General features: G+C 36.1%; 1 protein-coding gene across 11 annotated transcripts in view; it reads left to right on the top strand.

The window, feature by feature from the left end:
* The window catches only part of CASK (peripheral plasma membrane protein CASK), a 109,007-nt gene that overhangs the window by 66,198 nt on the left and 15,035 nt on the right, over positions 1–27,774 (top strand). For 6 of the 11 annotated variants that reach the window (XM_066735682.1, XM_066735686.1, XM_066735684.1 and 3 more), the window contains 3 exons: positions 25,826–26,017; positions 26,106–26,270; positions 26,365–26,439. In XM_066735682.1, coding sequence (XP_066591779.1) covers positions 25,826–26,017; positions 26,106–26,270; positions 26,365–26,439 — 432 coding nt within the window. The remainder of the gene's footprint in view (positions 1–25,825; positions 26,018–26,105; positions 26,271–26,364; positions 26,440–27,774) is intronic. The other 5 variants (XM_066735683.1, XM_066735687.1, XM_066735685.1 and 2 more) reach the window with 1 other exon arrangement.

Raw genomic sequence — 27,774 nt, forward strand, 5'->3', positions numbered from 1 at the left:
ATTTAAGAGACACGTAAAATGGCCATAGTTAATATTCGAGATCTAAAAGGAGAAGCAAAGGGGACTCCCAATCTTTTTACCAAGGATTTCATTATATGAAATGATCTCACGAAGAGTGACGATGTTCCCATTACTCTGCTGGCAGCTTGTTAAATGCGGACCAATCTCCAACGACCTCGTGATTCACTATCGTTGCCCTAGTTTTCTGCGTCACGAGCATTTCGTATTTGTTCGCATCTCGGATAATCACTGTATTTCCTGAAACATCTCCCTGCAACCCCCACCCCACTCTCTGACTCTCGGTTACATTGGAATTATTGCTTCGTCGTATCACGGGTCATTAATATCGAAATCAGTTTTTGCAAAACACTAAAAGCTCCCTTTAAAGCTTATTAATCATACTACATGAATTGCGAATTATTAAAAAAAATAGCAATTAATTATATATACAGAGAATAATCAATAGGAAATTAAATCCAAGCTAGACGCAGTGCGAAAATAAATGATTGACGTAATTAAATAGAAGTGATTAATTTTAATTATATAATTACTAAAATAAATACGCATTGTTTTATTTTCAGATTTAGCGACTGCGCAATGATTTTATCGATTTGCAGATTTAGTCGAAAGTTTAGCTCTCGTGATGGATGATATTTTTTAGAAAGGAGCAAAAGAGCCATAATTCGCAGTAAGTGACGGCACTCTCAGTTTTTCGAAGATGGTCTCGTCGGTAAACCACGAGCGTCGTTGGTCCATTGAACCACCGACTGGCTCGTACGATTTATCGCGGAACATAAATTGGAATAAACGCCGACTCCTCTGCCTCAGGCATCCACACGTACACAGAAAGCCTTTTCCATCTCACCGCGTGAATAATGACCAAAGTGCCAACGCGTGATTTCTTCCGCGAGACTAGTGGACCCGTATAAACGCTGCCAAACACTTTTCAAACATTCTCCTGCAAATTCTACCGTTCAACCTCATCCCTTGCAAACTTACTCCATCATCTTTTTCCCCTAAAACGTTTCTTCCTTTTCCAGCATTAAAACATTCTCGAGCATACGAAAATCTCTTACTCGTTCAAACAAATTATAGACACCATCGAAAAATAATTGAATTGTCCCTCCAAGATAATTCTTTAGAATTTTCGACTCTCCTCTCTGGATAATGCTCTAAAATCTACTTCAGATCCTTAATCGCAAAAACTTGTTTAAAAGTCTCACGGACTTATCTACTTAATGCCCCGGTTAATGATACAACAAGGCTCAAGAGGCTAATCTTATATTTCTCGTAAAATTCTTGCAAGTAATTTTAACTGCATCAATCATATCTTTCAAGAGTAGTTTCGCTGTCTTTGTAATATTAGCATAGATTCTTTGTTAAAAGCGAAGTTGGAACGAGCGAATAATTTACAGAACGGTGGAAGCTGTGATAAGAAAACATTTGCATAATACTGATAATTCAAAGATTGGCGTTGTGACAGGAGTCATTAGGTAAAATCCAGCATGGAGGGGCTAACCCGGAAGTGCATATTAGTCCCCCATGCTAACACCTTTGATACGGTGATCACTCCACGTTCGCATGAAAGCCACAGTCATTGCCCGGCGTTTAGTCTGATTTGAGATTTATACGAAAGCAATTAATTGCAAGAGATAGGAGGACACCGAGGGCTTGGAAGCAAACATTCCAACGATGGTCAAACATACTGCAATGCCCGTTACAGAGTCGCAGGAGAGAGCGAGGGAGATCGCTCGGAGTTGCTTGGACCCTGGCCAATTCTCGTATCCTGTCTGCAGACGCGCACCTCCGGCTCAGTTTCGCCTAGCTATATCCACACGAGCCAAAAGAAAAAATATACTTCGGTACACGTAATTAAAATTTAACATTCACGTAAACCACCGACTTTCCACGGTAATTGAATCGATTGAAGGATAAAACTTTACAGTCTCTCTCTCTCTCTCTGTAGTTTTCATCAAGTATTTGCTTATTCCGGTAGGCTTTATTCCAGTCTAATCTTCCAAAGGAAAGCCCTATCAGAATACGTTGTCCCTTTTTACGCCCATTCTTAAGTTTACCCTCTCTTGACTCCTCTTCTCGTTTGTTCGATCGTTCTCCTTGAATCTCCTGGGGAGAGACGGGTCTAGCGCCAGTTTAGTGTCTCAACGATGGTGCACGTGGCAACATCTGCCAACTTTACTATGCTTGTTCCCATCCTCTCAGAGATCTCCCCAGAGATCTCCTTTTTCTTCCTTAAATTGTTTTTTCCTCTCTTTGTTATCTGCATATCTTTCTCCAGCCTCCCTCTGACCCCTTCAGATATGTTTGTCGCTTGATCTCAAATATCCCTCTTTCTAAAGCGAAACAGGGATTCGATTCCAGTACTGCGAGGCAAACTAAAAAGAAGGACGCCATTCGGGATACCTAAATTTTCCTTCAAAGACTGATTGAAAAATTCCAAGAAACAAAACAGTCTTCTATTCGATACCGCACATTTTTCTTACGAGTCCGATCGAATTTCAACTTTTCCCTTTTTCACGTACATCCGCAGGTTCGTCCGTGACACCAACAAAGGCTTTGATTTCGTCATGGGAAAGCGTGCATTATCAGCCAAGAAAACATGCTACACTTTTTCGTATCATTTCACATGCAGCCATTATAGAAACTATATATTGTTTTTTCTTTCGTTACCTCGTCTTTCCGTTATTCCAGTCTCGCGAGGGATTGAAAAATAGTGCCGGACTGCGAATATACCTAAAGGCAATCGTATGCTTTCGCATTCATTATGCATATACCTAAAGCACCCATAAGAGCCCACGGCATCCCATGCACGGCACTAGCTTCTCGCGCGACATCGATCCTTAGAGTTCCCTGTACCTGCTATTCTTCCCTACACTTATCCGTTTCGTCTGCTCCCCTCCGGCTTTTTATCCTAGCCAGTCGTTCAACGTTCGCGTCTCCACCACCCCCGCAGACTTTTTCTGCACAATGTCCCGTCGGTCCTCCCATATATGGAGCAGCTTCGGGCAATATCTCGTTTCGAAAATGCCTTGCCACAGACATATCACCCCCTCTCCTACCCCGGCAAGGATGCAGAGGGAGTAGGCACTGGTGCTGGATAAAGAAACGGAAATGTATATGCCAGATGTTACGCGCTCCACCTACGGTCGAATTTGAAAAATCAAATCGATCACCGTGGACCGTCCGTGCTAAAGCTACTACGACCAAGCAGGAGATATAGGCGTCGAATACTCTCACTCAGTTTGATCGATTATAATTGAATGCCACCTAAAAAAGACTACCCTCGCAACAGTATTGATTTTACCTCTTAGTTATAGACCGATAGAGATCGAGATTGATGAGGTTATTATATTTAAACAAAAAAATCAACGCGACTTTTCTGGGTCATCTATTATAATATTGTTATGAAATATTACACTTGCTAATTTCATCTCATTGTATTGTTTTACTGTTCGACATGTTTTTGAATGTCATTAGCTTCAATTTGGTGATTTTCACATAATTTTTTCACGCGTCTGCATCGAAGAGAGATTTGTATCGAATGGACTTGCCATTATTTTCTACTTATTTCTCCTACATCTCATCGACGTGTAATGAAAGAGATCCAAAGCAGACGGATCATTCAAAGTCTCGAATTCAATTAATTAGTTTACTCGTTATTCCATAACTTCGAGGCCGTTTCGTATTGAAATATATGGCTCTCTCCTCATCACGTTATACAAATCTACGACAAACGTTTCATAATACCTGAGCCATGGTAATTAATAACATTCGACCCAGTTCGAAATGCGAGCTCGGCTGTCACTGAAATCCTATACAATACGAAATATTAAAATCGTAATGCTTGCAGCCTCTCTTTCGTAGCATACAAAACTCATTGTTATTTTATAACAATAATGACAATTTTCAGCGAGTCAATGTTGATTAAGATTCTCGTCAAATTTATGCGCTTGGCTCGTCTAATGTACATTAGTTGAACATAAATTATTATTGAAAATAAGAGCTACCAGAGGGAAAATGGGGGAAGAGTGTGTACGCGCGGAAGGGGGTGAAAAATGTCATTGACTGTTAGTACATACGATTCAGGGGACGTGCGAGGTCTCGGTAGTGCTGTAAAGAGAATTCGTGAAATCTCGAGAGGTTGGTGCAGAGTTTGTCCAAAGAATCTTCGAACTTAAAGGTATCATAACAAATATCCAACGAAGATTGAAGTAGTATATATATAAGAATAGTTTCAGATTTCAAATTTTTAAAGTTAGGAGCTGCAGGTATACTGCGCCTACTCGCAATGCTCTACCCTTACTTTCTCATCAATAGATAATTAAATCCGTTTACCTTTCAAAGCTGGTTTCCTCTAGCTTTATCCGTAGCACGTGCGTTACCTATAGAGAGGATCTTATATGCTCCTATTATCTTACAACATATCCGTTCTCATTAACCTGAACGCCCTGAACATATAATTTAACAGCTTGTGTATTTTTCACGAAGAATCCTTATTACTCCACTGGAGAGAAACCAATTCCAATTCCAATCATTTATTTGATCAGGGATGAATTTTGATTTCGAGAGGAAACTGCACTTGATGAGCTCCGATTTACACATTTTCCTATTTGGAATATATATTTTTCAAACCTTATAAATACATATGTATAAATACAGTTAATTTTTGTTTTATTTTCCGGATATTTCTCTTCCATTGAATTTCCATCGCAGCACGATTGTGTTTCTCAGCAAACCTTGAATGTTACGATATTTAACATTGGAATGATTAAAAGAGGTTTTAGACTCGATTCGTATATAAGCTGTGTTTTATTTAGCTACACTTTCCGTATTTCTGTCTTTGTCCATTGTATAAGTTGACACCTTAAAAAAGTGCACAAAGTGTAAAAAGTGTAGCAACTTTTTGGTAAATAAAACACAGCTATAATTCAATTTGATCTTCTATCTACAATATGAATGGACGTATCATGGCTTTTCGAATGAGCAACGTTACCAAAGTAATCGCTCGTGGCAACGTCCTTTTCGAAGGCAAGTCAAAAACAATGCAGTCGCTGGTCTGCACAGTTACACAATGACAAAGCCGTGGCTCATAATGATGCAGGCGTATATTGAGTGTAACGACTGCACCTTATAATTCCTATGAAAAAAAATTCTACTAATAAACTACACAAAGATTCCACGATAGCTAAGCTATATATACATCATCATAATCTGATGTATATCACTGAAAAATGAAAATAGAGTTAACCATATTTATTTTACGAGCTTCGACAAAGTATAGAAATATTCACTGTAGGTATATATTTCGAAACCCTTACTCGTTAAAAGCAATAAAGCTTTAATTTCTGTTGAAATTTAATGCAGTTTAAATCGTGCTGAATGTAATGAATATCGTACATTTAATTTCATTGGTGACAAATGATAAATAATTAACCAATAGTCGATCGAGGTACTCGGGGTTTCCGCTCGTTAAATAATTGCTGGTCAATTTGCACAAGTCTGAATAAGTGTTAAAAAATTTATAAAGTAATAGACAGAGGTAGAAAGTGGAGCAGGCACCATGGCTGTCAATTGGTAGGATATTTTGGAATATGGGAGGACCAATAGTGCGGAAGTTGGTCTCAACATCGTAGAAACACAGGTCACAATAGGTGTGGGCCTAGCAGTGCAATCGACCCATGCAGCAGAGATATCCAATCTAGCGCACCGTAAACTGGCTCTGTGTTTCCGATAAAGGTGGTTCAATTCACTGATTCTGTCCTATACTTGATCTGCTAACAGCCATACCTACTGTCAGAACAATCAAAAACCTGCAACATAGAAGGAAAAGTCAACCGTCACATTTCAATGTCAATTGCGACACTTTTTTGCGCTCCAACTAAATTTATCGCCACTGTTCGCTTCACGCTTCAAGAGAAATCGGTGATTCATTATTCGCGATGCTTACAATATTCCTGCTATAACCTTTTATCGATTACCACACTTCCTTGAAAAGAAGAAAAATTGAGCAATTCATCTTCTCCAATTCATCGAATTGCAGGACCACTCTTAGCCATTGATACGATTTTAAACTACGAAATTGTTGGACTAGCCAATTCTTGATTTTGCAAAATATCAACGCTGTATACGAATTTAAATGAAATCGATACGTGAGCAAAGGTAGGTAAATTTTTATAAATAGTGATTTTATATTTAAAGCAGAAGCTTTCTGCTCATTATTAAAATACGTAGAGTTTCATTAAAACTGAGTATCATTGAGAAGTAAATTGATTTATTGATTATCGTAGCTAAAAAAGATGAAAGTTTTTTTCGCAATAATGTGTGATATTTACAGAACGATTTTTTTATCTGGAAATATTTACGGTGATGAAATAGAATGGAGTCCTCGACAGTCGAGCAAGACGAGTAGGGAGGTTTGGTACGTCAAACGTCATTATTCTGTATTTGTGATGGTGAGAATAATGCAGGAAAGTCAAAACTTGGAAGCGACAGTTTCGTGTATTCTGTTCGAACCAGCGTGGTTTGCTTTTAATTAGGCCAACGCCATATTGCTCTGCGTGGTTTATTACTCATTCTTCTAATTGTTGTGCCAGAATTATTAGTCATCTTATGCACCGTTAATCTTGTTACGATGAACGACGATGCTTTAATTAGAAGTTTTGTAATCCTTTGCCCTTCCTCTATATAATTAGCCCTGTTCCATGCACCAAGTTCATCGCTAATTTAATGAACCGAACAGCAATTTTTCATATCCATATTTAAGACAAAATTTCCCACCATAAGGCTCTAGTTGCTCTTCCCAGCAAAATAGTTTCGCTTCTGGAGGGAGCCGTCCCTGCATTTGCAATTCCAGCAATAATAAACAATTTACGTTCTTTTTTTAGAATTTAAAGCTTGGAGAATACTGCAGTCATATTATTCATAGTTTATCTGCCGAGGCCGTAAAAGTGTATGCGAACGACCACGGTATATATATATATATATATATATATATATACAGTTATGTGTCCGTGGAAACTTGCAAGATCCGCGTCGTTGCGATTTTGTGTGTTTGCTTATTCAACGTGCAAATGTCAGTCTGTCTGTCTGTTGATTTCTGACGAATGTTTGCGTATAATTACCTGGCACCCTTCGAGTTGACTCATCACAGCCGTCTCCGGTTTGCAAATTGCGGCCGATTTGCCCAACGAAAGTAATTAGTATACGGTGCCTGATGTCGATAGATAGCGCGCTCCAAACTTTCTGACTCAGGTTTCCTTACTCTCAGCCTGCCTACTCGCGTCCTTATACGAGGCCTCCCACATAAGGTCTGAGCTTCCAGTCTTAAGCTTTCAGCAAAGGCCTAACTTGGACCGTCTAACTTTCAAAAGTTATGTCTTCGCAAACCTTCGGAAAATGGGAAATCAATTCTCCAATTTGCACCACTATTAATTTCTTTTTTATTCCCCTCGCATCTTAATCATTTAACTGAATCTGCGCTTCATCCTTAGTTTTAATCACCGAATAATGAGCTATTGATGCTCCATTTATTTTTATTTATTAATATCGAGAGCAACAAATTTGCTCGAACCAATTAAGGATGAGCTTAAATTACTTGTTGGTTCATTCACGAAAGTGAATTTGATGCTAATAATTATAATTTTCCAAGTGGAATGAGTTGCTCTTAGAAATTATTCCAGAAGTTTGTAGCTAACTAAGTAATTTATGTAGATTTAGGACAATCCCTGACTCAAGAAATCCTTATACCATTAATACACAGAACATAATAACGTCAGTCCGAAAGATTTTAAGCTTGCAATTACTAAATAGGATTTAAATACTCCTATCTTTATAAAATCTGATTAATCTATATGCAGATAATGTCAGAAGCATTAAATATTTGAAAGAATAAAATGATATTTTGTAATTTTTGCTGAAAAATGAAAGCATAAAAATAAATTTTTCACTTTAAATCGATTATGACTTTTATGGAATATTTTATAAACTTGAGCTTAATCCCGTTAGTAAATATAATCAATTGAAAAAGGTTACATAAGAGAGAAAAGGGCTAAAGCGTTTAGAGAAAATCATAGCTTAAGCTGTATTAGCAAATTTAATTAAATTAAAGAGTGTGGTGGACAGATAAATACATAGAGCATTGCCTGGAGCTGTGAAATTCAAGAGTTTTCAGGCTAGTAGAGCATGTTAAAAGTTAGTGGTATAGCTAATGTCGAATGCGGATCGGGGTTAGCGAGCAAACAGAGTGTATGGGGCAAAGGGCGGACAGAGTTTTCGGGAACAACTAACATTCTACCGCCCATTTTCTGGCACGAAGCCGGCCATCAGAAGTACAATTCACTCTACTCCCACGACGCTAGCTCCAACGAATTAATCTTCCAGCTTAATTTTATATCTCCGCAGGCAGGGGCACCTCGAACCAAACTTCTCAGGGCGATCTTCAATTATTTCATTCTTGCTCTTCTATACCTCCCTCCTCCTCCTCCTCCTACTCCCCCTCCCGTCTTAACGTTAAACATTATCATCAATCATCAATGCTTCACCAACCATCCTCCAAAAGGATGTATGCAAATGGAATCTTTACGTTTTATTCATAATATATTGCCTGAGTCATTGTTCATCTTGCGACAGGCTAGCTTTATTCTCTTTATCAAAAATTTAAATAATAGAATAATTTTTAATTGAATAATTGTTTACTTTCCTGTTTTAATCTTATACTCGAAAGAGTAATTTCCTTTGAGCTGGTTATTTTACTGTATCGAGATCAGCTAGAGATGCTTTAATGAAGGGCTACGCTATAGAATTGCTAATTACGAGGTTAATACATTTTTCCAATATTACTTGTGTGGCAGAATTTTAAATCTGTCGAGGGAAAATGTTTGTAGCTCTCTTTTTTCGCGTGTAATTCGTATTAATTAAAATTCCTGAATGTCTAAAGCCTGACTCAAATGAAATTAAAATCGCGTTTGACTGCGCAATTATTTGAAATAATTGATGCGATTAAATTACCGATATGCTTGAAATCAGGAAAACAATTTTTTTCTTCGAGCAAACACCTAAATTAAGTGACATTAAATTTAGAAGCCTTTGAATAAGTTGAAAAGGTTTTGATGCGTGCTTAATTGACAGATCTTTTAATATCTTTGATTTAATAACAATATATAGTAATTTTTTATAGATATTGTTTGAACGATAGATAATACTAAGCTTGTACATGTATATTTAGTGAAACGAGATTACAGGGAATGTGGGAATGCATATATATATATTTCATTACGAATAATTCATAATAAACATTATTAGTTCGACACTCTAATTGATACGAGTGGTAGATTGTTACATGAAATTATTCCATACAAATCACTGTACTGGTTAAAATTCAACTAAAAGACGGTGAGTTGTGTGGGTTGTACAGGCTACGCTGAAACAGCACGAGGGTACTAACTTTTTTCTTTATTATATACACACAGAGAACTGACCTATTTTATTGCAATACAATATCAAAGAGACTACGAATAGACCTGGCGACGACTCGTTTCGGTCGCGCGACTCTGAAAGGGCCAATTAAAATTTTTACGTAGACAACTCGTCATTTCGCAATATAAAAACTTTATACTATATACTTTTGTGAAAAGTCAGAAACTCTCAACTTTCCCTCGCGTCCTAAGAAACCTAAATTTCCAAGGACAATGGCTACACCCTTCCCCTATTATTTCATTTAAGTCTATTGTAAAGATAGTGCCTGCACCAACTATAAAAATAACTTATAATAATAAACTGTTTTTACGCTATCTTAAAATGATTTATTGTCCTCTCTGCTGAAAGGATTTGTTGGATTTAAAAATATTAGCTAGTTAAAGCCAATATTAAAAATCAATGGCAGGAACGAACGATACTCGGAGAGTGCGAGAGAATTGATTTTATATTGAAATTAGTTCATTTCGTGTGTGATTCCCCGGAAATTTACAGTTCGTGAATATTACTATGACGATTCGCCGAAAGTTTCATGTCAGATCGAAACTTTGGGTGAGCGTGTAGATCTCCAAAGGCTCCGCCCACGTCTTATGTGCAATTAAAAGTTTTGCAACTGGATGACATTTCCACTTCTCAAGTTCAAACTTATCCATCGATAGACGCTTATTATTTGGAAATTATTATTCCGAAAATGCGTTTAATGCGAAACTGTAAAATCTTTCGGTTACTCAACTCAGCCACCTTGGGATTCCGATTTTAATTATTCATCCGATAACTTGTACTTCCTATGAATTATAATCTATATGTATGAAACTCAATTTTCTTTCAAAAATGAAAGATAGGTTGAAGGTTATGATAGCTTTGATCACTTGGGAGTAGAAAAGGAAGTTGCCAACGAGTGCTATTTAAAAATTTTATATAGAAACTTTATGTGCTATATTATTTCTTGAAATCTTTTCTGACATTATTTCGCCATTATTGTTACCATGCTGATATTCTTCCCTTACTTATATAAAACTTTTAGTCTCTTCGTATTGTAGTTTGCGTAAAATGCAGGATTGGTGCCAATTTTTCTCGTAAGGGACACTTGTTTACAATAAACACAAATATTTTTACGAAGCTCTCACGCGTTCAATGTCTTTTTAAAAAATATTTCAAAGACTCGATTTTTTAGTCTCCTAAAGTGCAATGTATTTAAATTATCTTTTACTTTCGTGCTTCAGCAATTGTAATACGAGGCATGAAGCTTGGTAAAAGGATACTTTAGTAATTATAATGATTCATTTAAATGATGTGTAAATGCAAAAGAAAGCAGTAGTAATTAAACTCAAGCGTTGTTCGAAGTACTGCATAGCTGTATTACTTACATCCTTATATCCTTCATTTTGTTCTTCGTGTTAAAAACCCTGTAATAATTATAACACTGTGGGAAGTGGGGATGGGGGTCTGGTATCTTTTACAAGTATAGTACTATACGTGATGTGGTTTCGTATAAAGCCATTTCCTTGATAAAAGCGAAACACGAATCTAGAACTTGCGTACATAATTGAGTATCCAACACAAGATGTAATTAAACGTGCGTGGAGAAATAATTTAAAACATTTACAATATTTTCTTTGGGACAAAATGTAATGTGTAATACATTAATAGGGGAATATTTCTGAAAAAATAATGCATTCGCAGATAGATGGAAAGAGCAATTCAAGTTTCTTGATATCCGCTTCACTCGAACCTCTCAAAATGTTTCGACAACTGCATAATTCCATTTCCTACTCTACAATAGCTTATATATCTGCAGCAGATGTCTTATGTTGAATCTTCTGACGATATTCAAATATCTAAAACTGAAGAGTCTGCAAAAAGTTGGCTTGAATGTTTGACGAAATTTCAAACTCAAGGTAGTCAATATCAGAAGGAGTGAAAAGAAATGCCGGCATTATACTATTTTATAATGTAGGATTCGAAAAAAGTTTCGAGATGATCGAGTATCTCGAAGAAAAACTTTTCATATACGAATTTTTAATATTTTTTAAAACTCAACATAATATTTTCATAGAAATTACCATTTAAACAGATTAAATTGACCTTCATATTATAGAAACATTTGGTGTGATATTCCTCCTCGAATAAAAATATTAAATGTAAGTAGTTCCAAAAAGATGTCAGGACTTGTGATGTAAGGCGCGGTAAAAGTTTTCAATCTATTATAAAACCGAGTCGGATGTAAAACTTTAAATGCGAAAGTTTGAAGACGTGTTATCTCGCGTTGTAAAATGTGCAAATTCATTGTTTTATTCTCAAAAATTATCTTAATCATGTTGTTATTTGTTTGTTCAAAGTGAGTTTGGTAAAATTAACCTTTCTTAACAATGCATTGGTTTATGTTCATTTGGCTCGTTAAGTTAACACTTCTCAGTTAATAATTATGCTGCTAGAATCGTGTTGAATGTAGAAAATTTCGTAGTTCTGTCAGTGTACACAGAGAAATATAGCAGCTGTAACATTTGCGCGAAATATCGCGCGTTAAACAGTCAGTAGAACGTAACTACAACGTGATTCGCTGACAGACTAAGTGACGAATTGCACCATTAGGACAAATTACGTTTTCTGAGCGGCTGCGCTAGCATATTCGAATAGTGCTGATGTAAACAGCTCAGAGTTTACTACGTGTTAAGAATATCCCTTATACACGGGGTGTCTTCTGAAAAATAGCCAAGATCTGAGTCATGAATAGATAAGATCAAATTGCAGGAACAAACACTTCTTTTCTAACTAGTTTCAAAAAGAGAACACTTTCTGTTAACGATTCACCCCTGTGTTAGTATGTGTGCATAAACTTTGTTACATTTAAGGGTAATTGTAAAGTTATCAGTAAGTTCAGATTGCTTCTCACTATAGTTGTAATAAATTGTATATATAATATATGTAGATAAGCATGCTCCCTCTCAGGCTCGTCAATATCGATTTATTGAAAATTTCTATCGCATATATTAATTACATAATCTTCATCATATTAAAATATTAAGCTAATATTATTATTCGAGTTAGATCATACGATCAACAATGTTCAGCCGTGATTAGAATGTAGTGAAATTATTGATTACGTACCAAGTACATGAATATTAATATAATGATGCTGTTATTAAGTAATAAGACACGATAACGGTTGCCAATATAATCATGAATATAGAATACATCAATCATTTTTTATAAATATTTTACAACGCTTTAGCTATTTTTCTTTTTCTTTTTCGCGTTGCTGCGTTCTCAATATATTCAGGTTTGTAAATAAATTATTCGTGGAGTAAAAATAGAAAGTCTAGGCTCGCTCGATAGAGATCAAATGAAGTTTATGTGACTGAAAACAATGTCAGATAAGCCTTCCATTTGCAATCATTACAAAGTCTTCGTGGCGAATGAAAACAATCAATGAATATAACTGAAGTAAAAGCTTCATCTCCGGTTTTTGGCTCTTCACTATTCGCCCATCGCTATCACACTTCCGCCAGACACTTCAATAACCGCAACTCGAATAAGTGACGAAGAATAAAGTGTTGCATAAGGTACACAAGCAATATATGAAGTTGCGATAATATACCGTGGTTTTTTATCTTTGATCGGATATATACCGAGGGTTCTTTAATGGGGTAATACCTGATGTGAAGCTGCTCGGTTGAGCATTAAATTTGAATCATCATTACCTACTTAGTGGTACAAATATTGCTGATAATTATTACAGGCCCCAAGTAACGTTACACGAGAACCAAACCATTCGCTATCAACTATATTATTACAACCCTAACCCTTAGTAACTTGCTAAGTATCAAAGTATCGTGCAGAATTTACGATACACCTCACAGATGATATTACACAGATTAATTATTAATCCAATTTCTACAATATGAAAGAAGAATGAAATTATTTAGGCGTGTTGGAGGATGTTTCGGAAGTTATATGTGAGGGATGTATACCGGATGGGATTGGAAGAATGGGATCGAGTGGAATGTCGGTTATACAGAAAGTACAGGTCGGCGACGAATGGTCTCGTTGGAACAGGAGCTCTGTCTCTGATAAACGGTCTGTTTCATCCCCAGAGGATTCTCTGGACCAATACCGACGTCACCAGGAATTTCCACGAGAACTATCGCGCCATCGTTCGCTTGCTACTGCAAACTCTTCGGAGCGCTGCAAACAGCAGAGAAATCGATATCCCTCGGGAAAACTTCTGCTTCCATCCCACAACAGGTAATACAGATATTATAAGAGATGGATATTATAACCGAGTGCACCGACAACAGATGGAATTTTGGTGCTTTGGAAAGAGTTTATTTGGGATAGGAAAAAAAGATGAGATGACAAATGCCCTAAATGAGATGATAATTTCTTCAGTCGGTATAAAAAAATTATCGACTGTAATGTCGGTATTTTCCTATATGGAAATAAGCACGATCTGCTGCTAGAAATCCCTTACTGGTGCGTCTCAGCTTTGCACAACTCTCCCTCGACGATCATTTTTTCCTTCGTGTTATTACCTTTTTGATATAATCTGCGTTAGTAGTGCAATTTTCTTTCTTAACGGCGGTGCGTTACTGAACGATGCTGTATTTTCATCAGTCATAATTTTTCATATCATCCGAGGTTCATAAAGTTGAAATATATGTTAAATAACCAATAACTGATATAAAATGTATGGAATATATTTTATAAAAAAAATCTTATGTAAATTATTATTTATTGACAATAGATTACTTGAAAAGAAAGCACAATTAGAATTAATCAATTAATTTAGCAATGGTCGAAATTTTTAACTGTATAAAAATCACATATATATATATATGTGTGTGTATAAAATTCTTAATAAGCGCAGAATTGCATAAAATTTAATTAAATAGCGAGGTTGCAGTATTTCACCAATGCAACCATATCAACAAATGTAATTATTCATTAATCAAAAAACGCGTTGAGACCTACAACAGGAAAATTGAATTTCCACACAATGCAAGCTTACTTCCTGTAACCTCGGGAATAAAATAAACTAAAAGTATTTCCCGTTGCGTCAGAATATACATTATCTTTCTAAAGAAAGCGAAAATCTATAATGAAATACAGAATCTTGCTAAAGTTTTATACAGAGAATTTTACAAATGCTTTTCCTCTTCAATGTTTTCAAGCAAATTAGTATAGTCGATCCTCAGCTGTTTATTTAATTCTTTCACTCAATGCTTTCATCCACGGTTTATCTGCATTAATTCCAACATTTAATTATTCTTTAAACACTAGAACTGCTGGTTTGCTTTTTAAGAACTCCCAGGATAAAACAGTAGTCATTAAGCTTCACGTTTGAAATGGAGAGCAAAAAGAAATGAAAAGTTAAAAGTTTTCCACCAAAGCTGATAAAAATTACTGTTATTTTCGCAAGATTTGTATCTCGTTGGTGTTCGTTCCATATCGCAATATACTGAATACTTTTGGTAGTAGGTTTCCATGCATGATACATCGTTCTAAAATCTGATAGGAATTTTACCAGCACTGGCCACTTAACCTATACTTATTATTAAATTGAGAATTATATACAGCAAGAGTAATCAATGTCACGAAATCAAACTAGGTACTTTGTATCACGCACGTTTGAATTGTTCCGACTTTAAAGACTCTCAAAGCGCTAAGAGCGCTTCACTTAAGTACTTCGTGGCTGAAGAAGCTGGCTCGACCAGGCTCGACCAGGTCGTCTTTGACGCCCAGTTTACTTAGCCTCGAGTAATCGTCAGCTGAAGAAAGCATTCTTTGTTGCCTGACTTTTTCATTCCCTGCCATATCATAGAGCATGAAATATGCACGAATAAAATTACGAGCCACAATCCTCCTATGTGGACGAGGTTTTATCCCTACCGTACTGCAGGACCACCTTCCATATAGGTAGCCCCAATCCTAACACCACGCTTAATATATTAAGTTTTCACTTTGCTGTACGACAATCCTTTTTATAACGCGAATCTCCAGCCAGACTTTACGGAATTATTTTAATATGCTAATTAAATTTAAAATGCTAATGTTACTCCTTTTAGAAAACCGTTTGTAAATGGACACGTTGTGTCTCTGATCCATAGCAGAAAGTTTCGACCGATGACTCCTGGGAGTGTAAAAATATAATAGCTCGTTGAAAAGTTTAAGGTCCTCAAGTAGTTTTTATTACTATCTCTTCTTCCTAAAATCATTATGTACTATTTTTCGAAAGTTATTTTTTTAATTGCGAGACAGCAAAAGCTTTGCAAAAAATACATAAACGTTTATTGAATATAGCACTCAATAGCCAAATAGGAGCATCGGGAATCTATTATTCCTATCTAGTGTTTGAAATCAATTCCACAAGATTCTACGAATTTTTGTTCACTTTTTTGCAATGCCCCGATGAACGTTTTGCTATACACAGCAGAATAGGCTTTTCAATCACAGCTACCACTGAGCAAATCAGAATATATCGCAAAAGTGATTCCTATCTGTTGTGTGTGGCGCACAAATTCTGCGCTAGCCAGTAATTCCAATACACGGTCAAAACATCGGGTCACACGTCACAGGTTTGAACGTACGCGCGAAATGGTAAGTGACGCGAAACTCCGTTGGCCAGCCCAACGCATCACGTTCGTAATTCAGCTTCGGATGATTGATACCGATCCTATCAATTGCTGAATCGAATAAACCAACCAAAAACATTCATCTATAAATTACTGGCACATTGGCTCAAGATAAATTTGTTTTTAAATTATTGAATAAAAGGCACGCGAGAAGGTATAAAATATATGGCTGAATGGTTGTATGCAGGTGACGCAAACTTATCGAAGTATAAATCGTGTAAACGTGGACTGGAATGAGATACCATTATCTACAATTAATTATTTTGGGGGAAGTTTGAGGGCCATTTTAGGGAAAATTAACGAAAGCTTATTATATCGCGTGATAATATAATTTTCGTGGATAATACGTAGTTCTATTCAGCTAGAAATAGGAAAGAGGTAGATAGTGGTCGGAAAAGGTCGATGTGGGGCAGCCTATTGGCGGGAAGTGGAATTCCGCAGCGCCGACAGTAGAGCGCGGCACAGTCAGTACTCGCCGAACCGCCTAAACGTACAGTCCTAGTACCTTTGGTACTCCCGGTTTTCCACGTTGCTTTCGTTTCTTCCGTTCTTGCAAGTTTCTTTTTTTACAACAGTTTATTCACGTGCTTAAAAAACATAGCATAATGAACCCAGAGTTTCATTATTCCTTTGAAATTTTTTCATTCTGATAATTCAATCACCTTTATATGTATATGTATTTAAGAGGCAAACGACATGCTTTGCTATGTAAGTCAGAAGTCTATTTTGCAATATTTTTATTTCTCGGTAAATGTGCACCAATAAAAATTGTTTCAGTGCGTTCGTAACAAGAATTTATTTTGTAAGCTTTTAGTAATAGATTGAAGCCGTTAAAAAAAAGAAAATATTGTTGCTCATATAATTATTCTATTTTATTGTGTACTGAATGGAAAAAAGTGTTCAGAAATATAGTTTATTAGCGGTATTTAATATTTTTCTATTATTTCAATAATAACAAACTTTGAAGGAACTTGTCGTTTCTCTTTTTAAATTAGTTTTTGTAGTTTGTGACTACAGCATATACTTATTTTTATCCATGATCTGAAATATCTTACATAATCAGATGTTTTACTAACTTCTACTAAAGTTTTACTGCCAGACTTTAATATTTATTATACATAAAGTGTAGGGTCTCTTAACTCCGACTTGTTTTACCTAGTTGGAACGAAAAAATAGCAGCTTAAAATTGTAAAAATGTTTAAAAAAATACAACAACACACTGATCCATTGCGTATTGAATCAAAGAAGGAGCAAACGTTATTGTGAAATTAATATAAAGTATTATATGTCTGACCAGTTTTACAGCGTGTTACTTAACGTGGATCGTATTAGATTTCGTGATACTCAAGCAGTTTCAATGATAAGTAAATCTTTTTTCATAAATTATAATCCTCATTTAACTTTTGGTACACGTGCCAATTACGTAAATTTTCATTAAAGTATAATTCTGTAAATAGTGAGAATGCATCATTAAAATTTAACGAATTTTCGCTTCGCTTCCTCTCAGCTTTGTTTCCTGCTATAGCACACTCCATATAGTAAAACAAGAATTCCTATTCTCTACATTCTTTCATATATGTTTCCATCGATCCTGCACGCTGCAATCTTTACATTTTCGTTTAGTGTCTCGTTTAGTTCCGTTTAGAATGCACCTGCATTTTTCTTGTGTGTCACAGAAGCATCATTCGCACAAACAACCTTTTAACAAATGGCTTGGAAATGATTCCCAGCTAGCGTGCGCAAAAGAGGAAAGCATATTTGTTTCACACTACCCGATGCGCTCGAACGATAACAAACGCATTCGATTTTTCCATAGGATATTCGCAAAAAGGCAAAGACAATTCAAATATAAAAATATATATATACCCTCCTTCCATTAAATTAATCCATTGGGTTGGCGGAAGTAATTAGCAGTCTGTATATTTAAAATTTTTTAATTGAAGGGTTTAGTCGCAAAAATCAGCTGAGCTTTCAGCTTTCGCGATCTCGTTGGTAATTACCAAGGCTAAAATCTGAGCCACTCACACAGTACCAAGATCGTAAAATCGATTTAGCAAGACTTGATCCAACATCGTACCTCCCCTGAGTCAAGCCTTTGCTACGCTCCGGTTTATACGTATATATATGTATATATATATAAGCGAGGGAAATCTAATTTAAAAGATAAGCGGAGCCTGCGCGCCGATCGCGATCCTCGATATGCTACCAGTCTAATGCATATCCCTCGTAGGTCATCTTTGATTATCAACGGAAGCTCTCCAATACCGCAATAATATCTTCTGATATACTTTCGAATCCGCATGGATGTACCAGACGTATCTGTAATGGGAATGTCATCGCTTTGAAAGATCTTGTGTCCCACGTTAAATCGATCGTCTCATCCATAATACCACCAGTAGTGATAATAGCAAAACCAGCTTCGTCAAATTCGCTCATCTTTTTCTCCAGCTTTTACCAAACGCCAGAAGAATTATTTTAACACTCAAAGAAACATTGAGCCTATTTAACCAACTCGGACGTTTCATAACCAGATTGTACTTTTAAATCTTGTAACAATTTTTTTTTTGTTAATTACACTACCGTAAGATTATCAAGCTTAAAAACGTTATATCACTTTGACTCGCACTTCTTCCAGCCATCGCAAGTACTTTGGAGTTAATTACAACTCTAAAGCCATCCAGGCGGCAGTAGACCGACGTAGTGTATAATGTTAAGGATCATCGAAGTCTTTTCACAGTTTTACTTTAACTACTGAATTTTAACGGCTATGAAATTTTATTATGTAATCTACTTTAGCGACAAAGATTATAATCCATATCGTTTCGCCACACTTCCCTCGGACCCTTCTTAATGGGATAGATAATAGCATTTACTCTTAATAAGCAAATTCTCTAAGTTCTTAAGCAATTAAATACTATTTCAAAACTATTTTTCTTTGCGTGATTAATTTTATTTGTAGAATCCTTTTCAGTTAAATGATCACAATAAGTCCAGAATTTTTCTGCTGCGAGACTGCACTGTTTCCAAAATATGATAAGGTAATTACGTATCGTTTTCTTGATACATTCTTCAACTTTAATTCTGTTTCTAACACACGTACGAAAAAGAATTTTCTACTTTCACAATTAGAAAGATATAAAAGACAAACAATCCCATAACAATAAAAATAGGCCGTCCTCGTGCCAAAGGACGTAGTAAAAAATTCCATGCATTTATTAGCACCGACAATGAAGCTTGAGTGGTGCAATTCTCTCCACTCTAAACGTAATTATTACGGCATATACTCAAAATTTAGCGAAACCCAACAACTTTCTATTATACCAATTAGTTATTTTGTATATGAATTTAATGAAATCAGAATAGATTTCATTTTCGAATGAATTTTTCAAAGAATCAAATACCCCACACCCCTCTGCTCTGCTTGAAAAGCTTAAAGTATATAAAAAGAGATGAAACAATGAGCAATCTTAATGTAGCCATGAGTCTTTTTAAAATGTAGAAGCAGTTTTAGTACGGACCGAACGAACGAGCATTCCGAACAATATGCATTCATTCAGGATTCATCATTCTCTTTAATTTTTTTTTCTTCATCCATTTTCTCACTTGAGCTGCTTCTACATAATTGCTCAGCATTAAGTTACTCGAAGGGTATATCTCTTACGAAAACGATGTGGCGACAACGGCGTTGGTCTAACTTTCGTATCTCTACCCGCTCAGTGCCGTTTTCACTCGCTTACTTCTCATTCGACTATTTCTTCTCCTATTATCATCTGCATAATTTTCTGAATATGACTTCTCGCATAATAGCATACATCTTAAACGCCCAAGTCAAATCTTTCATTTTCCAACAATCCCATAAAGTTTTCGAAACTATTTCACCTGAAAAACCTAATTTTTTATAACACTCTTAGCAAAGAAGTTTTTCCAACGAAAATGTAGCATTTTATTATTTTGTGGTACAAAAAGAACACGTTGGAAAAATAAGGTGTACTTAAAAAGCTGCTCTACTACCTGGCTGGTGTAGAAGCAGAAAAGTTTGGTTCTTTTCGTAAATATAAGAACTTTCATCTAATTGGTTTAGTCGTTACAGTCACGAACAGAAAAAGAAGCTTGAAAAACGCTGTGACCAACGTGTTGGTCTCGACACATTGATAGGTTACTTTTCTGTAAATTGCTTTTATACATTGTAAGTACATAATTTCTTTTTATTGATTTTCAGTATTTTCCTACATTCGCAGGTAGACCTGCAGAATTACAGGGCTTCTTCCATCAATGTCTTAATTACTCCGATAATTCGAGGACTGCCAAATAGCATTTAAATAAATTTCTAAAATCCAACAGTAATTTTAATTTTCTGCACAATGATTCGCTTTGAGCTACTGGGTTCCCTATTGAAGTATCTATATATATATATATATATATGTCGCAATATATGATATATGAAATAGTACACTTTCGTACATGGTTTGGCTTGAATGGTCTGTGTGATAAAGTTATTGAAAGGGGAAAGCCGAGGATGCTTCGCAATAGATGTATCGCCTTTCTCCTTTCCCCCCTGCCCCCTCAGTGTATTCCCTTTCCCTCTTATTCTTACTGAAGTTCCATTGGATCCTTACAATTCGTATCCTACGCGTGTATTCAATTTGCTTCGCTTCAGAAATTATACACAAGGTACGATATTCTACTATTTACCAGATACAAGCACAAGCTAATTTACTCGTTATTCTTCATATTAGTTTTCGTATTAAGATAAAGGATACTTCAGAATTTAATTAGAATACACAACAACGCATGATCCTCTCTCCGAATTAAATTTTATATAAGTCACGTATACAAATATAAATATTATTTATTATATAATTTTTATAACTATCATCTTAACGCCACAATTTGGTTTTCTTAGAAAATTATTGAGTCTTTCGTGTCGCATTTTGTGCTTTAAGTCGAAGTTAAATTGGAGCTTGCAATGAAGATAATTAAGATGTAGCTCGATTAGTCAAGTTTCTATTAAAGTTGTCGTTTGTGCATTTGTCGGCTAAGATCGGACGAGGCACGCAATATGTCTTGCAATTAATTTCCATCCTGAGGCTAGATACTGTAATTATATATATATATATATATATATTCGTGTAACTGAATAAAAATCAACCGATTGATATTCTTTGAATTCTTATGTTAAAAGGAGTGTGATTCAAACTTTTAATTTATTCCGTATAACGCCGTCTTTTTCTATTGTTCTTTTATGATGTAAAAAGAATTGGAGATGGGTATTGAAAGAGTTTAAAATTGTTAGTATTGAAATGAAAGAGTTGAGAAAAGGGAAATTTTTAAAGTGTGACGTGCAGTCAGTTTCAGCGTCTTTATCCTTCCTGCGGCTGTCACGAGAGGGTAGTTAAGTGGGACGTTAAAGATAAAAAACTTAATAAATGAGTACGCAAGGGTCACGGACTGAGTTGAGCGAATACAAAGCTTGATGAAGTTACCTGGTAGTAAACTAGCTTTAAATAATAAATCCTTTTATCGCGGCAAGCTAAGAAACAAATGCAGTGAGAAGTCCAGGTCCATGGTGTAAGCAACTATTAATTATGGCAATAAGAATATTATCGCTGAACCACAGCAATTAATTCTACAGCATATTTATATGATACATTACCACCAAAAGGTAATCTCCAGCACGAAGGTTCTCCACCAGTCACTATTTTAATTTATTATATGCACGTATGCAAACGTGCTACTTGATTCGGAGGAATGATATATTACCACCGCTGTTATCTCTGCGCATTCATTTTATATGCTTTTGTTATGGTCAGCCCTTTGTTTAGAAAAAAAAGTATATCACACTCTTGACAAATTCAGAAACTTAATTAATACAAAGATAGTTAAACTCTTGTCAGAGTTGCATTTCTCAGAAATTGGGAAATAAATTTTCCGCTAGCTCCATCAATTTTAAAGCTCTAAATATGGTTTTTAGTAAGAAGAACTTTGTGGAAGTAAACACGTGTAAAAGGGTACTGTAAGTATGCGGGTGAAGGTGGCCGACATAATAATTCTTAGGATCGGACAGATTTAGGAGCGAAGAGTCGGTGTTGCCAATCCACTAAAATGGATTGCCAAAAATCTACAGTTCCGGAGAAGGTGAAGCCATTCGTTACGAGTACCAGAGGAGTGTCACCCGCACCACTTACAATGGGTCAGGAGGCTTTTACTTGTTCCTCTGTTTCCGTTTCCCAACTTTTTCCTTTCCGGTGTGATCTTTGCTACGAAGGTGTCCCTAACAAATAAGAATCTCTTTTGCCCTTTCTTGAAATTCAATTGAATTTCAGGAAATATTATCTTTTTGGTCAAATTTACATTTTTCATTAATTTTTTTAGAGAACTCTTACTTTGCTTATCTTATCGTCCACCTATAGGATAATGAATCTTGAGTGGAGATGAGAGAGTATCGATAAATCTAAACATGCTTTGTGTGGGATGTACAATTAGCTAATCAATTGGCCAACCGTGCAGAGCAGTGCAGATGGGAAACAGTAGTGCAATTTGCATGAGGCAATATTATTTTAACGGAAGACCGCAAACCTGCTCATTGATGTACAAACGTGCGCAGTAACCGTTGTGGTCAAGTAGTCAGTATTGCCTTTAAGCATTCGTAATAAACGAGAAAGTATTTATGCATGTAATAATTGTAAAGAATAATACCGTTCGCAATCAACATACTTTCGATATCATTATAAAAGTTTCGGTTCACTCAACGCCAGAACTAATTTTGTTCAAGTGTTTTTGTCTACGAGAATTATCAAAAGTTTAGATGGTTAAAAATTTTTAATTACGCAACTTTTATCTATCGGTAAAAATTCACGAATGATCAACTTTTAATACTCTTTTAACTCGAACAATCAAAATTTGGGAAAAAGAAGGTTAAAGTGATCAATTCGGTACTGAAAAGTAATCCGGTTGTTACTTTAGTGGATGTTCGAATTGGACGTTAGACGCCAGTCAAGAAGAAAGCGTTTAATGGACGTTTCACCATTAGCAGGTGTGCATCTACCCACCCCTAATTAATGAATACTCGATGAACGAAGGTAATTAACTACCTAGCTTCGTCACCGAGAAAACTTTCGATTGGTTTACTTTCCTATTTACATAAACTCTTTACTTTTCAAACCTTTTAGAATTATTCTCATTTACTTTCTCGACGTCTGTTCAGCAAAAATTATTTAAAACCTTGTGAATTATTTAGAAGAAATTCAGTGCAAAAGTGTAATCTCAACAGCATAAAATTATAACAACCAATACCAAACTAATTATATACACATGACATTATAGGAAATATTTTTACACGAGAAAATAATTCATGCAAAAAAAGAAAGAAATTGTTAGATAATTATTGTAAATAACATTATTAGCAATATAATACTTAAAGTTTACCATGCTGTAACAACAAGCACGTGTTCACAGCTAGTACACGTGCACCTGTTCATTCAGTCTGTCTGCACGCGATGTGTCGAAAATTCTATTGGCCTAGGATCGTTCGTTTTTCCCCCTCGACAGTCCTCTTCAGACATTGGCATAGTTCCAAGAAGCTATCCATCGTTTCACGTGGAAGCCACTTGCCAGACATGGCGTATCACGTGCTGTATCACTGGGGGAGACTGCTGAAACCATGCCCTTTAACCCCTTTAACCATCCCTTCAAATATAGAGTCTGGATTTCAACCGTTCCACTCATTATCAGACTTAAAAGGGTTGAAGAGGCTGCAAGATGGATGTAACAAACGCCATCTGCACGAGACCTGAATTACTATCCGGAAACTTATTACTACCCCATCGACAAATAACAGCTCGTTTGGACTTGGTTGCCTGCTCATGTTTCTTCCCTCGCATCCCACCCAACATTCGCACCAACCTAGACACAGTCTTTGACTGAAAGATAAGTCCAATTTACAAAGTGCTACTTGACCTCGAAGTTCTCTCTCTCTCTCTCTCTAAGTTTTTTTGACCACGAGCTTCTAGAAGACTACGCTCGAAACGGTCCATGCGCAAGGCTTTTTCTTTCACCAGGAGCCACTCTTTCGTGTAAAACCTTCGCTACACCCTCTTTACCTTTCTTGACCGCTTATATCTTGTATCACTTTATACTTGTCGCTCCTACTACACGACATGCTCCCTTCTCTCCCTTAAACTCTTACTACCTGATCGCTGCATTTCAAATATTCCCTTTTATTCTGCCTCAATCTTTACAACTCGCTGTTGCTGAAAGCTCTGACTCAAAAAGGGGGAAGACCATGCAAGAATTTCAAGCGATAGTCGTTACTAGCAACGCAATTTTACAAAGAACGAGACACGAAAAACAACTTGCTTTGACCTAAGGCTCTCCATTGAAGACCTTCTCCAGAAAGAATGGCGTAATTGGCTTTTGTTTCTCAATCTTTATGCACTCGTTAAGTGATCATTTCCTTAAAATTGCAAAGTTTAAAAGTATTTTATAAGTAGAGTTTTTACGTTATTAACTTATACCATCGAGTCTGAAGTTTCTTAACAAATTACTCTTCGCTAAATGAACAAGGCTCGAGTTGAAAATTATTATAGTTTAAAAGCAATAAGCGTTATTTTGAACTATATTTTGATGGTTTGTAAATATTCACTCATGCAATAGTTAGAGGTTTAAATTCCGTTTACAACCACAATTCAATAGTAGCACCCTGCTGGTAAACGGAATACTGTAGTATACTATATAGAATCAAGAGATTCTCCAACTACGAGGGAATAGTTTGCCAATAGCACATGTTAGGGTTAATATTAGCCAGATTTTAGTCAGCGAAAGCTAAATTTCAAAACTTCGTGGGTCGCGGAATAAATGGCGTTTATAAATTCAGCTGGAAAACGTGACACAGTGGTGGAATATATTTGGGCTCTGATATTAGCGAAAGGAATCAGAGTATATGGAAAACCGGAGGAATTTGGCAAAGTTTCGCATGCGGATAATGTACTTACGGAGAAATAAAATATTTAGAAAAAGTAGCCGCAATTTCTTGTAATGAAACCGTTGTACATATAACAGTTATCGTAAAAGAATTAAGCGGTATCGATGAAAACTGAAAGGAGCCAAGTTGCATAAATTGTCGAGGATCAATGTATTTCGTAATACAAAGACCCCATTTGAATGCGGCTACTCTTGGATCTTAAATAATAATTTACGGCTGAATAAATCTCCCATTCAAGCGCGCTCCGCGTTTGCATCCTTGGCGACGGCACGACCTATTCTTTGAAATCAGGATTGCATTCTTCCTGCCATTTCTCACTGTACTCAAAATATTTATCGTCGACTCCATGGCACGGTGCCCATGTAAACACCATAAGTTTCTGTGTACACATTTTTTTCTCTCTAAATCCTACAACTATATGCATATTTTAAATCTCTATCGCACGATAACCCATCGAAATTTCAAACTTTAAAATCGTATAAACTTTAGTGTTCTCTGCACCCCAAATTATGCACCTCTGACTTATAGCAGTATTAGAAGGAAGTAAAAAGTACAGCTTGCTGCAAAATTAAATAAAAAATGTAAACTACATTCTTACGATTGTTTTAAAATTCAGAGATATCGACTTTTTTATAATCGAATAAATCTTTCACAACGCATTGACAAATATTTTAAATGAAAATGAGAAAATCTGGTTGGATTAACGATTTGGTAAATATTACAGGCATTGCTGCAAGCGCACGATGTTGCGGGTCATGAGGTCTATGGAGAGGAGGCTACCAGGGTGACACCACCACCTTTGCTACCCTATCTCAACGGTGGCGATGATCTCGAAAGCCAAAATGGCGACTTGGACCTGGAAAACGTCACCCGTGTTCGTCTCGTGCAATTCCAGAAAAACACGGACGAGCCGATGGTGAGTAATCGTACACGCGACAGAACCTTATTTTTCATAGATTTTTAACGTCAGCAATTCCTAAAATCCCAACCATTACCAATCTCAGGGAATAACGCTGAAAATGAATGAGGATGGAAAATGCGTGGTGGCGAGAATCATGCACGGTGGAATGATCCACAGGCAAGCGACGCTTCACGTGGGTGACGAAATCAGGGAAATAAACGGAATACCTGTCGCCAATCAATCTGTGAATACGCTGCAAAAGATTCTGGTGAGTTGGGAAATTTTATTTTCAATCCTGGAAATATATAAATAAAAGTTTCTTGAGAGGATAATAAAAAAATTATTGCTTTTGTTTCCAATAGCGAGAAGCAAGAGGATCTGTAACCTTCAAGATAGTGCCATCTTATAGGAGTGCGCCGCCCCCCTGCGAGGTACAAGTAAGACCCAAAATCCAAGTCCAGCCCTTAACCTCCAATGCCATCACCAATACTACCGCAAATGCCCCTGAATCCTCGTCGGCATCCATGAGCATTAGCTCTGGCACTGCCGTGAACAAAGCCGGAAAATCAGTGAAAACTTCTTCGGTAGCCACCTCTCCCAAGGAAAAGGCACCAAAGCCAACCAAGTCCAAAAAGAATGCTTCCTCTTCGACTGAGAGCACGCCCAGACGTCGTCTCAATCCACTTTCAGCGCTTCGCTCTAGAAAATCCTAAATTCCACAACGAATTTCGTACATTTTATTGAATTTGGAATAGCATTGAGCTGACTCTAGTTTAAATCTTGCTTCTAACGGTAGGGGTATTGGATTTTTCAATTAGGTAAACCTCGCGTCCTGATCTTAATCAATTTATATTAATATTATATCTTCTGTATTTCAATTGGTAACACAAAGTCTGGAGTAGAGTAGTATGAATGACGGATTTGTGTGATTAGATGCTACGTAGCTCTGCAACTATTCCTCTTAAACTGTCAACAAGTAATACTCCACTTGATCAGGATGCTATATGACTGTTAGCGCGCTAGTCTTCCATTTACTACCGTCCAATTACCAAACTTGTATAAGTATTTATTATTTTTTTGCATAGTAATGTATTAGCTTGAAATTTATAAAATTTCGAGTTACTTTGTTGCTTAACTCTTAACAATTAAACACTTCAGTTTAGTTAAATTCGATTTAATCATTATATTACCACATCCTATACCAGTTCAAGTAATTTATTATACATAATCTTCTTCATAATGCGCTCTCGATTTATTGATGCGATAAATTATAAAACTGTCGCAGTATCCTTTTGTTCAAAATTTAATTACTTGTCCAAATATATTTATATCTGACTGGCAAACTATAAATTTACTATTAATGGTAAGAATAGACAAATAATCCTATAATATATTATTTAATAAAACTGAATAATGACTAGTTGTAACTAAAACATAACTTCTTTTGACTCATTCATTTTCCCTATCGTGATGTTAAATTTGAAAGGTTTCTAGCCCTGAACAATATGAGTAAATGAAATCTGCATACCGCTATATAGTTTTGCGTATATTATAAAGAGATAATTAAATATGTCTAGTCATTATACCGAAGCTTTCAATGATCCAATCGCTTTATTATAGTTAACACTACTTTAGGAACAATCCCTTTTTTCAGTCATTGTAGAAAATGTTCTATGTATCTATAGATAAGTGTATCACTGTTGATTAAAACACCAAAGATAAATATTATAATATCCTCCAAGCAATTATAGTTTGATAGGACGTATATGACG

This window comes from Prorops nasuta, unplaced genomic scaffold, assembly GCF_024137725.1.
Source record: "Prorops nasuta isolate Cenicafe-Biocafe unplaced genomic scaffold, Cenicafe_Pnas_1.2 PNAS00014, whole genome shotgun sequence".
NCBI classification, from domain to species: Eukaryota; Metazoa; Arthropoda; class Insecta; order Hymenoptera; family Bethylidae; genus Prorops; species Prorops nasuta.